General features: G+C 42.1%; 1 protein-coding gene and 1 pseudogene across 1 annotated transcript; both read left to right on the forward strand.

Moving 5' to 3' along the window:
- Nucleotides 1-5,506: 5,506 nt before the first annotated feature.
- On the forward strand, nucleotides 5,507-8,072 carry LOC134037935 (E3 ubiquitin-protein ligase TRIM47-like). The gene is made up of 2 exons (XM_062483505.1): nucleotides 5,507-5,595; nucleotides 5,840-8,072. Exon 2 carries the CDS (start codon nucleotides 5,842-5,844, stop codon nucleotides 6,886-6,888), a length of 1,047 nt encoding a protein of 348 aa, XP_062339489.1. The 5' UTR covers nucleotides 5,507-5,595; nucleotides 5,840-5,841; the 3' UTR covers nucleotides 6,889-8,072.
- Nucleotides 8,073-10,541: 2,469 nt separating this feature from the next.
- LOC134037925 (E3 ubiquitin-protein ligase TRIM69-like) lies at nucleotides 10,542-12,835 on the forward strand (annotated as a pseudogene).
- The last annotated feature ends 2,669 nt before the right edge of the window (nucleotides 12,836-15,504 follow it).

Here is a 15,504-nt window from a genome sequence, read left to right on the forward strand (position 1 = left end):
ATCCGACACCTTTTCTGTCTGATACATCAATCTCTCCCCAGCAGCATAGAGACACAGACATCTTTCTTTTAGTAGGCCTATGGTGCGCTCCACCACTGAACGTGCACGGCCATGCATGTGGCCATGCAAACACACACTCACAGAGATCACAGACTATCTGTTTTATTGGCTTTGACATCCCTCTCAACTGTCTTCTTAATTAACGCTCATCATCAGTAACCATAGACAAAGGGTTGTGTGTGTGTGTGTATGTATAGTGCATTATTATTGTGACACCATCTACTACAGCAAGCCTAACAGGAGACAAAGCTAAGACAGAGGACAGTTTACATTTACATTTAAATTTATAGATAGCCCCAAACATTGCGGGTAGCCAAACATGAAGCATACATTGTGAAACCAAATAAGTCCCAAAAGGAAGAACAATAAGATGTAGTTAGACAAGTTACAATTAAACAGCAAGAACCTCAAAAGTGCAAGAGTGTACCTGTGGAAAAAGCAAGCAACAATAATATATTTCACAGCCAGTACAATAATTTTAAGACGGTTACAACAAATCAACAAGACCAACAAGTCTCTAAGTAAGAGTCATTGTGATCCTGGGGGAAACTAACATCAGGTCCAACCAATCATTCCTAAGTGCCGTTGTACTCCCGGAACAAGTGCGTCTTGAGCCTTGTTGTTGAGCCCAGTTGAGATATGATGTGTGATGTGAGGTGTTAACAGGTGCTGAGCACCATCCTACACTGTTCACACATGCACATATAGCTAAAAGATATTTCTGACACAGCTGGAGGAAGACTAACTTACAGGTCAAAACCTCCCTTAAAACAACCACTCTAAATGGTGTTAACTGTATATCAAATTATGTATTTTATTAAACTTTATCCAATTTACAGCATTAGAAAAAAAGTCAACTAGATATGGTGAGTCTCCTGACATGGGAGAGGTATTCAGACTGCTAGGCTGTCCACTTCACACTACATTTCCCATGATGCCTCAGGCTTTCTTCACAGGTAAAACAGTCTGCACCATCACCTCTATATAACACAACAAAGCCTACTTACAGTATAGAACAGGGGTAAAGTCTGTCTCTATCCTACTATATAACTGGTGGTGTGTAAAATGTTATAAGTCTTCGATCAATCTTCAAAGTTCAAAAAATGGCACTGGAACTCGACAAAGTTTGATGCAAAGTGTTTATTGGTTTTCAAGAAAACAAAAATCCCAATAAAGGTGAGCTGATCCCGGGACCAATTCATCTTTACCCCCCGGGCATGCAAATATATACTGTTGTATGTTCCCACCTATTCTTATGTGCAGTGATGCCGGTTACTCTAATCTGACCACTTTTTTCAGTAAGTAAAGTCAGTAACTATTTCCAAGCCAGGTCTCATATCTACTCTTTCTTTCACTGGCTGCACCTTCACAGAGAAACTCTATCCATACTTCAGTCCTTGTGTGAATGATGAAGGTAAAAACTCTGCCCCTCTGATCATCACTCCTGTTACACACTGAAAAACGAAGATGTGGAAATGCTGGAAAGAAAGTGTAACTGATCAAAAACAAATTCAGAATCAGACATTAAAATCCAATATTGTAAGGAATATGTTGTAGTAATAATTACCATTGATGGTTTTAACATGGCTGCCGCCGTCAGTCAATATTACAAAACTAAAATAGTTAATAGGCCTACCGATCATCTTTTTTAGACTCAAACACGAGTCCAACATGAATCCAAAATATTACATGAAACAAAATTTGGCCGAATTATTGCAAAAAAATGTGTGTCGCGTGCTAGCGCACTCGGATTAACTATGGATGTACATGTCAAAGCTGCCAAACTTGCGTCCATTATCTGTAGCCTATGTATAGTGGATTAAGCAAGGGTTAGTATGTATATCGCTTGACCCGATGTTAGTTTCCTCAAGGATCACAATGACTCTTGCTCAGAGACTTGTTGCTCTTGTGGTTAGTGGTAAGTAATTTAAATTTTTTGTACTCGCTGTGATATATTGTTTTTGTTATTGTTGCTTGTTTTTTTTTGTTTTTGTTTTTTTCACAGGTACACTTGCACTTATAGCAGTTCATGTTGTATAATTGTAACTGGTTTAACTACATGCTCTTATGGTTCTTCCCTTTGGCACTTATTTTGGTTGTTCACAATGTGTGCTTCATGTTTTGGCTACTCGCAATGTTTTGTGGCTATCTTGTTGTTATGATCAGTGACTTATGCACTTTGTCAAGCTCTCTCTTGGAAGTCGCTTTGGATAAAAGCGTCTGCTAAATGAATAAATGTAAAATGTAAATATTGCATTGTGTTGTACACCAGCAAACTTGGGAGAAAATAAAGTGATGATTAATGAGGGGCTTGTACCTCAGTACAGCTTCATGTCTAGCAAAATTGCATGAATATGTTCCATAAATAGTGAAGAGGTTGTCACTAATCACTGATCAGTTAACAATAATTAAAGATAATGATTACTTTATGACTTTTATACTGTTTGTAATGCTCTCAATATAATAATGTTTGATCTATACCCTGCTATATTAAGCTCATAAGAACATAACCCTTGGTAATGTCCTGGAGAGAAATATGCCTGTCTATGAATTATGTTGCTTGTATCATTGATAAACTGATTATGCTGTTTGCTTATGCCTGCATAGCCATAAGTTAGTTATTTTTGAGGTGCGAGGAAATGCCTGTGACACTAGTGTAGGTCAGAGGTCACAATATTACCAAAGAGTATAATGCCATGCAACTTTGAACTAGGAAAATAGGAGGAGCGTCAAGGCCATTTCTAGGAGCCCTATCTAAAGACCTAAACAAAAGCTATCTAGCATGCTGTGTTCTTTTGCTGTACTTGTGAAGGCTATGATAATCGTCATGTATACTCCCATATTGTCATACTTTTTAACTCCCTTGATTTCCTGTATTCTTGGTCCAGTGTTCTGAGATGCTCAACTTGAGTGTATCAGACACCTGCACCTTATACATTCATAATAAATATGTTGAACTTGTGCTTGGCGATTCACTTCATTGACTTGGTACTTTCACAGCAACTGGGTAATATCTAATATGTCTTCAAAAGCTACACACAACAAACACTTAACACACAGTACAAAGATAGGTTGCTTTATGATTTTTTATGCATCCACCATATTGTGTCTGAATGTGTATCCGTCATATGTTACTGTAATCATTATCATCAGATTAAGTTAGTTTTGCCTTTATGAAACATATCCTCTGCTTGTGTAACACACCTCTTAAACTGGGATACATGTGTTCTTCACATCTGGTATTGTCCTTCACTCTAGGTTCATCATAAGGTCAGAGGTCAGTGTAAGATAGTCTAACTCCAGTGTCCAAGAAGGTGGTAGGTTCCGTATTTCTTTGAATAAACGCTGCGGCGTTTATTAAATAATTAAATAATAATTTTTGGTGCTGCGTTTATTCGAGGGCGGTGTTTATTCGAGGGCGGCGTTTAATTAGTAAGAGAGATTTCGTGAATTGTAGTTGCAGTGCAGCCATATACAACTTCGTTGCTGGCATTGTGACAAATGAATCATGCCGCTAAAAACGTAGGTTTCATTTACTACCGCTGACCTCCTTCCACAGTCTATTCTTTGTTTGTCTCTGAGTGCGGCAACTCCCTTTCTCATTGGCTATCAATTAGGTGTGGGTTGGTAGTACAACTGTCTCAAATACAAGTGTTCTACATTGTGTAGAAATCTGAAGCAGCATGCCTAAACGTTCATACACGTTAGCTTTCAAACAGAAAGCTGTGCAGAAAGTTATGTAGCCTACATGTGGAATAAATACTGGGGTTGAATTTAACCAATTAAATAACCGTTTTCAGATTTTTTTGGTGCGGCGTTTATTCGAGGGCGGCGTTTATTCAAATACGGTAATAATACACCTGTTATTTACAGTAGTAAATACACTAATATTAAAACCTGAGGCAAAGGAACATTGTCTCTTGCTTGGCAAGGGAGAGAGAACGAACAAGCAGCTCCAGTATCAGGAGAGAGAGGAGGGAACTACACCTGCTGATGTGTCACCTCTTTATGGTCCTCCATGACAGTCAGTATAGTATCAATGGTGCTGAGGATGACCAGGACCATGACAGTCTAGTCTCTGCTCATACTCCTCACTCTGCAGCACCTTGATGAGGATCTCACCCTGCACACATACATACACACACACACACACACACAGACAGACATATACACACACACACACATACACATACACCTACACACATACAAATATACAAGGATTTAAAGCACTTACAGAGTTTAGACTGATCTCAGACCATTTTGAAATGATTTGCAGACAGCACAATAATACCCACTTTCAGCAGATATATTTATTAACAATAACAATAGCAAGACACTTGGGGTCTAACATTAGGGACTGCAGTTATACAAACACACACTGTCATGTACACACATACAGTAGAAACACAACCAGGAGCTACCTAATGAGAAGGTCCATTGAGAGCCAGCTGGTGTTCTGTGTTCCCTATGGGCTGCAGGGTAGGAGGCTGGGGTCATGCTGAGTGGTGCTGAGGTCAGAGAGAGAGGGGGAGGGGGAGAGCACACACCTTCAGCAGGAGTTCAGTCAACGAGCCGGTGTTGATGTGCCATGCCCTGTCCTTACTGCTGGGGTCAGGGTAGCAGAGGTCAAAGGTGAAGGGTCAAGACACTGAGGTTACTGTGTAATTCTGGAACACACAGAGACCACGGTCAAACTCAATTCATTCAGTCAGTCTAGAGAACAATCCAACACTCAGTAGAGGTTACTTGTCATGTTATGTATTCACCACTAGATGTCCCCCTAGATCTACACATTTACAGTTGTCTGTACATATAGATGACTCTCCAGTTGTCTATGAGTGGTGTACACATATACAAACACAGGCACACACACATTGACACATTTCATTGTTCCCTTCTCTTGCTCTCAGTTTTCATTATCTTTTTCTTTCAAGCAATCTCTAGTAAAATATTTCATTCATCAGTACAGAGAACTAAGTAAAGTATATTTTAGTTGTGTTGATGTCAGGGTCATTTCTTCTATCTCTTTTTCCTGTCCTGCCAGGATTTCTCCAGTGTTCCCCAGCATGAGGTGTTACTCCTGGACAGGAATCCTACACCTTAGTCCTGATCACCATGGATAAGTGCTGCTGGGGTTTACAGTCTTCTATACGGTTACTGTAGGTTTCAGCAAGCAGTTAGATCCTAATGATATTAAGAATGTCCCAGTATAATTCTATTGCTCTCTGCTATTTAGCTCTTCTATCAATGAGCAGGTTTTGTGTTAGAAACTTAAATAGAGGGACCAGCTGAAATATCTTATTTGCATTAGCTTTGTAGTAATAAAAGCCCTCCTGTTCAACCAACTTGCTAGATAAAATGCAGTCATAAAAGGGTTAACTTTGTTTAGGACTGGGAGGGGAGGAGCCTCTTATCAATATTTCCCTGAAATGAAACTAAAGTGATTCTAAACTCAGGAAACACGCTCTACTTTGTTTAGGTAGAGATTGTTATTTTATACACAGAGATCATAGAAAACAACATTAGTACCAACAGGTGAGAACAGAGAATCAATCAGGTGTATCCAATGATGATGTGGCTAATAAAATACAGACTGTCGCTTGACTCTGACGTTCGAAAGACTATAGAACTATGCTCTCCTATATGCAGTATTTCATACTATTGCTGTCTATGCTATTGCTTCTTTAATGAACGTACATTTTAAACAATATACCATTATTGTTTTGTTCATTGGTTCACAAGAATCATAATTTAACTGTTATTCTAAATATTATTCTAGAAATGGCTTCCTGCAGCAGTCTCCTGTCTGAAGATCAGTTCCTATGTTCTATCTGTCTGGATGTGTTCACTGATCCTGTCACTATTCCATGTGGACACAACTTCTGCAAGGCCTGTATCAGCAAGTACTGGGACAACAGTGACCTGTGTCAATGTCCCATGTGCAAAGAGAACTTTGATAAGAGACCAGATCTTCGTGTCAACACTTTCATCTCTGAGATGGCTGCTCAGTTCAGGAAGTCAGAGCCACTGAAAGCTACCATCAGTTTAGACCTGCGTCCTACTAAACCTGAAGTGTCATGTGACATCTGTACAGGTACCAAGCTCAAGGCTCTGAAGTCCTGTCTGGTGTGTCTGGCCTCTTACTGTGAGACTCACCTGGAGCCTCATCAGAGAGTTGCAGCCTGGAAGAAACACAAGCTGATCGACCCTGTGGAGAACCTGGAGGACAGGATGTGTCAGAAGCATGAGAGACCCCTGGAGCTGTTCTGTAGGACTGACCTGATGTGTGTTTGTCGGTTCTGCACTGAGAAAGACCACGAGACCCATGACACTGTTCCTCTAGAGGAAGAGTTTGAAGAGAGGAAGACTCAGATGAAGAAGACAGAGGGAGACATGCAGCAGATGATCCAGGAGAGACTGGAGAAGGTTCAGGAGATCAAACTCTCAGTAGAGACCAGCAAGAGAGATGCAGAAAGAGAGATATCAGACAGTGTTCATGTCTTCAAATCTCTGGTGCGCTCCATTGAGAGAAGCCAAGCTGAGCTCATTGAGGTGATTGAGGAGAAGCAGAAAGCAGCAGAGAAACAGGCTGAAGGGTTGATTGAAGATCTGGAGCAGGAGATCACTGAGCTGAAGAGGAGAAGCACTGAGCTGGAGCAGCTCTCACACACTGAGGACCACCTCCACCTGCTCCAGAGCTTCCCATACCTGAGCACCCCTCCACACACCAAGGACTGGTCTGAGATCAGTGTCCACAGTGGTCTGAGTGTGGGGGCAGTGAGGAGAGCTGTGTCTCAGCTGGAGGAGACACTCAATAAAGAGATGTAGAAGCTGCCTGGAGTCAAGCTGAAGAGGATTCAGCAGTATGCAGTGGATGTGACTCTGGACCCTGATACAGCACATCCTCATCTCTTCCTGTCTGAGGATGGGAAACAAGTGAGACATGGAGACATGAAGCAGGATCTCCCTGACAACCCAGAGAGGTTGAGATATATCGCTGTGATATATTGTTTTTGTTATTGTTGCTTGTTTTTTTTTTTGTTTTTTTTTCACAGGTACACTTGCACTTATAGCAGTTCATGTTGTATAATTGTAACTGGTTTAACTACATGCTCTTATGGTTCTTCCCTTTGGCACTTATTTTGGTTGTTCACAATGTGTGCTTCATGTTTTGGCTACTCGCAATGTTTTGTGGCTATCTTGTTGTTATGATCAGTGACTTATGCACTTTGTCAAGCTCTCTCTTGGAAGTCGCTTTGGATAAAAGCGTCTGCTAAATGAATAAATGTAAAATGTAAATATTGCATTGTGTTGTACACCAGCAAACTTGGGAGAAAATAAAGTGATGATTAATGAGGGGCTTGTACCTCAGTACAGCTTCATGTCTAGCAAAATTGCATGAATATGTTCCATAAATAGTGAAGAGGTTGTCACTAATCACTGATCAGTTAACAATAATTAAAGATAATGATTACTTTATGACTTTTATACTGTTTGTAATGCTCTCAATATAATAATGTTTGATCTATACCCTGCTATATTAAGCTCATAAGAACATAACCCTTGGTAATGTCCTGGAGAGAAATATGCCTGTCTATGAATTATGTTGCTTGTATCATTGATAAACTGATTATGCTGTTTGCTTATGCCTGCATAGCCATAAGTTAGTTATTTTTGAGGTGGGAGGAAATGCCTGTGACACTAGTGTAGGTCAGAGGTCACAATATTACCAAAGAGTATAATGCCATGCAACTTTGAACTAGGAAAATAGGAGGAGCGTCAAGGCCATTTCTAGGAGCCCTATCTAAAGACCTAAACAAAAGCTATCTAGCATGCTGTGTTCTTTTGCTGTACTTGTGAAGGCTATGATAATCGTCATGTATACTCCCATATTGTCATACTTTTTAACTCCCTTGATTTCCTGTATTCTTGGTCCAGTGTTCTGAGATGCTCAACTTGAGTGTATCAGACACCTGCACCTTATACATTCATAATAAATATGTTGAACTTGTGCTTGGCGATTCACTTCATTGACTTGGTACTTTCACAGCAACTGGGTAATATCTAATATGTCTTCAAAAGCTACACACAACAAACACTTAACACACAGTACAAAGATAGGTTGCTTTATGATTTTTTATGCATCCACCATATTGTGTCTGAATGTGTATCCGTCATATGTTACTGTAATCATTATCATCAGATTAAGTTAGTTTTGCCTTTATGAAACATATCCTCTGCTTGTGTAACACACCTCTTAAACTGGGATACATGTGTTCTTCACATCTGGTATTGTCCTTCACTCTAGGTTCATCATAAGGTCAGAGGTCAGTGTAAGATAGTCTAACTCCAGTGTCCAAGAAGGTGGTAGGTTCCGTATTTCTTTGAATAAACGCTGCGGCGTTTATTAAATAATTAAATAATAATTTTTGGTGCTGCGTTTATTCGAGGGCGGTGTTTATTCGAGGGCGGCGTTTAATTAGTAAGAGAGATTTCGTGAATTGTAGTTGCAGTGCAGCCATATACAACTTCGTTGCTGGCATTGTGACAAATTAATCATGCCGCTAAAAACGTAGGTTTCATTTACTACCGCTGACCTCCTTCCACAGTCTATTCTTTGTTTGTCTCTGAGTGCGGCAACTCCCTTTCTCATTGGCTATCAATTAGGTGTGGGTTGGTAGTACAACTGTCTCAAATACAAGTGTTCTACATTGTGTAGAAATCTGAAGCAGCATGCCTAAACGTTCATACACGTTAGCTTTCAAACAGAAAGCTGTGCAGAAAGTTATGTAGCCTACATGTGGAATAAATACTGGGGTTGAATTTAACCAATTAAATAACCGTTTTCAGATTTTTTTGGTGCGGCGTTTATTCGAGGGCGGCGTTTATTCAAATACGGTAATAATACACCTGTTATTTACAGTAGTAAATACACTAATATTAAAACCTGAGGCAAAGGAACATTGTCTCTTGCTTGGCAAGGGAGAGAGAACGAACAAGCAGCTCCAGTATCAGGAGAGAGAGGAGGGAACTACACCTGCTGATGTGTCACCTCTTTATGGTCCTCCATGACAGTCAGTATAGTATCAATGGTGCTGAGGATGACCAGGACCATGACAGTCTAGTCTCTGCTCATACTCCTCACTCTGCAGCACCTTGATGAGGATCTCACCCTGCACACATACATACACACACACACACACACACAGACAGACATATACACACACACACACATACACATACACCTACACACATACAAATATACAAGGATTTAAAGCACTTACAGAGTTTAGACTGATCTCAGACCATTTTGAAATGATTTGCAGACAGCACAATAATACCCACTTTCAGCAGATATATTTATTAACAATAACAATAGCAAGACACTTGGGGTCTAACATTAGGGACTGCAGTTATACAAACACACACTGTCATGTACACACATACAGTAGAAACACAACCAGGAGCTACCTAATGAGAAGGTCCATTGAGAGCCAGCTGGTGTTCTGTGTTCCCTATGGGCTGCAGGGTAGGAGGCTGGGGTCATGCTGAGTGGTGCTGAGGTCAGAGAGAGAGGGGGAGGGGGAGAGCACACACCTTCAGCAGGAGTTCAGTCAACGAGCCGGTGTTGATGTGCCATGCCCTGTCCTTACTGCTGGGGTCAGGGTAGCAGAGGTCAAAGGTGAAGGGTCAAGACACTGAGGTTACTGTGTAATTCTGGAACACACAGAGACCACGGTCAAACTCAATTCATTCAGTCAGTCTAGAGAACAATCCAACACTCAGTAGAGGTTACTTGTCATGTTATGTATTCACCACTAGATGTCCCCCTAGATCTACACATTTACAGTTGTCTGTACATATAGATGACTCTCCAGTTGTCTATGAGTGGTGTACACATATACAAACACAGGCACACACACATTGACACATTTCATTGTTCCCTTCTCTTGCTCTCAGTTTTCATTATCTTTTTCTTTCAAGCAATCTCTAGTAAAATATTTCATTCATCAGTACAGAGAACTAAGTAAAGTATATTTTAGTTGTGTTGATGTCAGGGTCATTTCTTCTATCTCTTTTTCCTGTCCTGCCAGGATTTCTCCAGTGTTCCCCAGCATGAGGTGTTACTCCTGGACAGGAATCCTACACCTTAGTCCTGATCACCATGGATAAGTGCTGCTGGGGTTTACAGTCTTCTATACGGTTACTGTAGGTTTCAGCAAGCAGTTAGATCCTAATGATATTAAGAATGTCCCAGTATAATTCTATTGCTCTCTGCTATTTAGCTCTTCTATCAATGAGCAGGTTTTGTGTTAGAAACTTAAATAGAGGGACCAGCTGAAATATCTTATTTGCATTAGCTTTGTAGTAATAAAAGCCCTCCTGTTCAACCAACTTGCTAGATAAAATGCAGTCATAAAAGGGTTAACTTTGTTTAGGACTGGGAGGGGAGGAGCCTCTTATCAATATTTCCCTGAAATGAAACTAAAGTGATTCTAAACTCAGGAAACACGCTCTACTTTGTTTAGGTAGAGATTGTTATTTTATACACAGAGATCATAGAAAACAACATTAGTACCAACAGGTGAGAACAGAGAATCAATCAGGTGTATCCAATGATGATGTGGCTAATAAAATACAGACTGTCGCTTGACTCTGACGTTCGAAAGACTATAGAACTATGCTCTCCTATATGCAGTATTTCATACTATTGCTGTCTATGCTATTGCTTCTTTAATGAACGTACATTTTAAACAATATACCATTATTGTTTTGTTCATTGGTTCACAAGAATCATAATTTAACTGTTATTCTAAATATTATTCTAGAAATGGCTTCCTGCAGCAGTCTCCTGTCTGAAGATCAGTTCCTATGTTCTATCTGTCTGGATGTGTTCACTGATCCTGTCACTATTCCATGTGGACACAACTTCTGCAAGGCCTGTATCAGCAAGTACTGGGACAACAGTGACCTGTGTCAATGTCCCATGTGCAAAGAGAACTTTGATAAGAGACCAGATCTTCGTGTCAACACTTTCATCTCTGAGATGGCTGCTCAGTTCAGGAAGTCAGAGCCACTGAAAGCTACCATCAGTTTAGACCTGCGTCCTACTAAACCTGAAGTGTCATGTGACATCTGTACAGGTACCAAGCTCAAGGCTCTGAAGTCCTGTCTGGTGTGTCTGGCCTCTTACTGTGAGACTCACCTGGAGCCTCATCAGAGAGTTGCAGCCTGGAAGAAACACAAGCTGATCGACCCTGTGGAGAACCTGGAGGACAGGATGTGTCAGAAGCATGAGAGACCCCTGGAGCTGTTCTGTAGGACTGACCTGATGTGTGTTTGTCGGTTCTGCACTGAGAAAGACCACGAGACCCATGACACTGTTCCTCTAGAGGAAGAGTTTGAAGAGAGGAAGACTCAGATGAAGAAGACAGAGGGAGACATGCAGCAGATGATCCAGGAGAGACTGGAGAAGGTTCAGGAGATCAAACTCTCAGTAGAGACCAGCAAGAGAGATGCAGAAAGAGAGATATCAGACAGTGTTCATGTCTTCAAATCTCTGGTGCGCTCCATTGAGAGAAGCCAAGCTGAGCTCATTGAGGTGATTGAGGAGAAGCAGAAAGCAGCAGAGAAACAGGCTGAAGGGTTGATTGAAGATCTGGAGCAGGAGATCACTGAGCTGAAGAGGAGAAGCACTGAGCTGGAGCAGCTCTCACACACTGAGGACCACCTCCACCTGCTCCAGAGCTTCCCATACCTGAGCACCCCTCCACACACCAAGGACTGGTCTGAGATCAGTGTCCACAGTGGTCTGAGTGTGGGGGCAGTGAGGAGAGCTGTGTCTCAGCTGGAGGAGACACTCAATAAAGAGATGTAGAAGCTGCCTGGAGTCAAGCTGAAGAGGATTCAGCAGTATGCAGTGGATGTGACTCTGGACCCTGATACAGCACATCCTCATCTCTTCCTGTCTGAGGATGGGAAACAAGTGAGACATGGAGACATGAAGCAGGATCTCCCTGACAACCCAGAGAGGTTTGATTGTTCTGTCTCTGTCCTGGGAAAGCAGGGCTTCTCCTCAGGGAGGTTCTAATATGAGGTGCAGGTTGAGGGGAAGACTGAGTGGGTTCTGGGAGTGGCCAGAGAGTCCATCAACAGGAAGGGGAAGATCACATCGAGTCCTGAGGATGGATACTGGACTGTATGGCTGAGGAATGGAGATCAGTACAAGGCTCTGGCTGACCCCCGTGTCCTCCTCTCCCTGAGACAGAAGCCCCAGAAGGTGGGGGTGTTTGTGGACTATGAGGAGGGTCTGGTCTCCTTTTATGATGTGGAGGCCAGGTCTCATATCTACTCTTTCACTGGCTGCACCTTCACTGAGAAACTCTATCCACTCTTATGTCCCTGTCTGAATGATGGAGGTAAAAACTCTGTTCCTCTGATCATCACTCCGGTCACACAGTGAAAAACGAAGATGTGGCAATGCTGGAGTTCAATAGAAAATGTTATTACAAAATATTAATCTGAACAAAACAGTTGTGGGTATGTTGGAGACAAAGTCATTTAGATTTTCAAACATTTATAAAAACTCTGTAAACAGAGGCAGTGCTCCCCTGGTGGCTCACTGGGTAGAGTGTGTCTCACAGACTAAGGTCTGACTCAGTGACTGGGGTTTGAGTCCAGCCTGGGACATTTCCTGCTTTTCTCTCTTTCTTACTACCTTTTCTGTCACTCTTTCACTGTCTGTATCAAATTAAGGCAAAAATCAGGTAAATAATAATCTTAAACAAGGAAATACTGTCCAGAATCCAGCAATAATACGTTTTATCAAATAAGGCAATGATATGTCACATAAATGTACCAGTGAATGAATTAAATAAAATAAGCTAAAATGCAATAAATGTATATAAAACCACATTCAATCTTTAATTTTGTACACTACCACAATCAGTGAAAAGCACGAATCACCTATGAGAATGTTTATTTCTTTTAGAAAACCTCCAACATGAGATCCTAACATGGTGCTTGTATTCAGGGATGATGTACAAACACACAGTTGTGTTTCAGGTTCACACTAGTTCTGTTCAAGTTGGAAATGCTCTGAAGAGCACAAACTCTTGCTTTCTCTCACTGCTTCGGTCGGTGTGGTTAAGTTGTTTTAGATAATCCACATATTTAACATTACAAAACACACTCAACAGGTCAGTCAACTACACATTCACTCATGACCAACAGTCAGCTATACACTCCCTCTCTCTCTCATATTAGACACACACACTCTGAAGAGACTTTCTTAATATACTTCAAAGTCTACATGTTTCAAAAGATTCTGCCTAAACAAATAGATTCCTCAAATAATTTAATGACAAAGATGTCCTAGAATCATAAAAAGATGTCCTCCAACAATCAGTCTTTAACTCATACAAACCCACACCCACAGAGATCACAGACTATCTTTATTATCGGCTTTGACATCCCCCTCAACTGTCTTCATAAGGGTTGTGTTTTGTGTGTGTGTGTGTGTGTGTGTGAGTAGTGCATTATTATTATAATCTACTACAGCAAGATTAACAGGAGACAAAGCTAAGACAGAGGACAGTTGAGATATGATGTGTGATGTGAGGTGTTAACAGGTGCTGAGCACCATCCTACACTGTACACACATGCACATATAGCTAAAAAATGTTTCTGATGGCTGGAGGAAGACAAACTTACAGGTCAGAACCTCGCTTAACACAACCACTATAATTGGTGTTTTCTGTATATCAAATTATATTTTTTACTAAACCTTATCCAATTGACAACAAAAGGTATTTAGAACAAAGGTGAACTAGATAGACAAATATGGTCAGTCTCCTGAAATGGGAGATTGGTACAGACTGCTAGGCTGTCCACTTCACACTACATTTCCCATGATGCCTCAGACTTTCTTCACAGGTAAGTCCCCTCCATTTAACACAACCAAGCCTAACTACAGCATAGGACAGGGTTAAAGTCTGTCTCTATCCAACCATATAACTGATCTATTTGAAGCTGTAGTCAGAGATAAAGGACTGCCAAACAGATTAGTGGACACAAAAAAGCCCCAATCACAAATCTGTAGACAGCTTTTAGATGAGACGTTTTACAAACAATCCCCCCAATTAGTGCAGTGGCTCTAGGCTGTGATGTGGGGGTTAGGGTCTGACCATGCAGGGTGGTCTGGCTTCTGATACAGGGACTCTTTACTGGACTCCTCTCTCTCCCCTCTCCCTCTCCCTCTCCCTCTCCCTCTCCCTCTCCCTCTCCCTCTCCCTCTCCCTCTCCTCTCCTCTCCTCTCCCTCTCCCTCTCCCTCTCCCTCTCCCTCTCCCTCTCCCTCTCCCTCTCCCTCTCCCTCCCTCTCCCTCTCCCTCTCCCTCTCCCTCTCCCTCTCCCTCTCCTCTCCCTCTCCCTCTCCCTCTCCCTCTCTCTCTCTCTCTCTCTCTCTCTCTCTCTCTCTCTCTCTCTCTCTCTCTCTCTCTCTCTCTGCCTCCTGTGCCTTGTCTTCCATTTTTCTCCCTTCCTCCGTCTTTCTCCCCTTTCCTCTATCTTTCTCTCTTCCCCCATTGTCAAGTTGGCTAGTTTAGTCCCAGTTCCAGACCGCTTATCTCTGACAGGTCTCCAAACAGGCCAGAGCTGTGGTCCTCAGAGAGGGGTTCTCATTAGAGAGGAGCCAGAGCTGACACACACACATCCTGACATACACCCTGATAGATACACACACACACACTCTGATAGATACATACACCCACCCTGAAAGACATACACACACACCCTGATAGACACAAACACACACGTACACACACTGATAGAGAAGCACACATACCAACACACCCTGACAGACACACACACCCTGACACACACCCTGACAGACAGACAGACAGACACTCACAACCTGACAGACAGACTCACACACATGCACAAACACTGTATATAGAAACACATAGCCAGCCAGACACACACACACACACACACTCACTCCTGGCCTCTTTCTCCTCTCTTAATCCGTTCACTCCCTTCCTTCTCTCCCACATCCCCTCACCCCCCACCAACTGTACACACGCACACACACACCATATACACAGAGAGAGAAAGAGAGAAAGGGAGAGAGAGAGAAACATGGGGAGGTCAGAGCTTGTGAGGATAAGCAGCTGACATTGGCTGGACTCTGGCATTTGTCTCTGCGGTTCAAACACACTGGAATGACAGGATTACACACACACGCGCACACACACACACACACGCGCGCACGGCACATTGGTATGTCACTCTCTCCGTCTAACTTCTCGAGCCCTTCTCTCTCTCTCTCCCTCGTGTTGTCAAACAGCAGATGAGGCAGAACTGCAGGGCACCACATGGTGCCGTTCAGGGGGATCTGGCAGGGCTGGAACCCCAGGAACAGAGCCTGTGAGCGGGGACAACTCTG

Source organism: Osmerus eperlanus, chromosome 17, assembly GCF_963692335.1.
Source record: "Osmerus eperlanus chromosome 17, fOsmEpe2.1, whole genome shotgun sequence".
NCBI lineage: Eukaryota > Metazoa > Chordata > Actinopteri > Osmeriformes > Osmeridae > Osmerus > Osmerus eperlanus.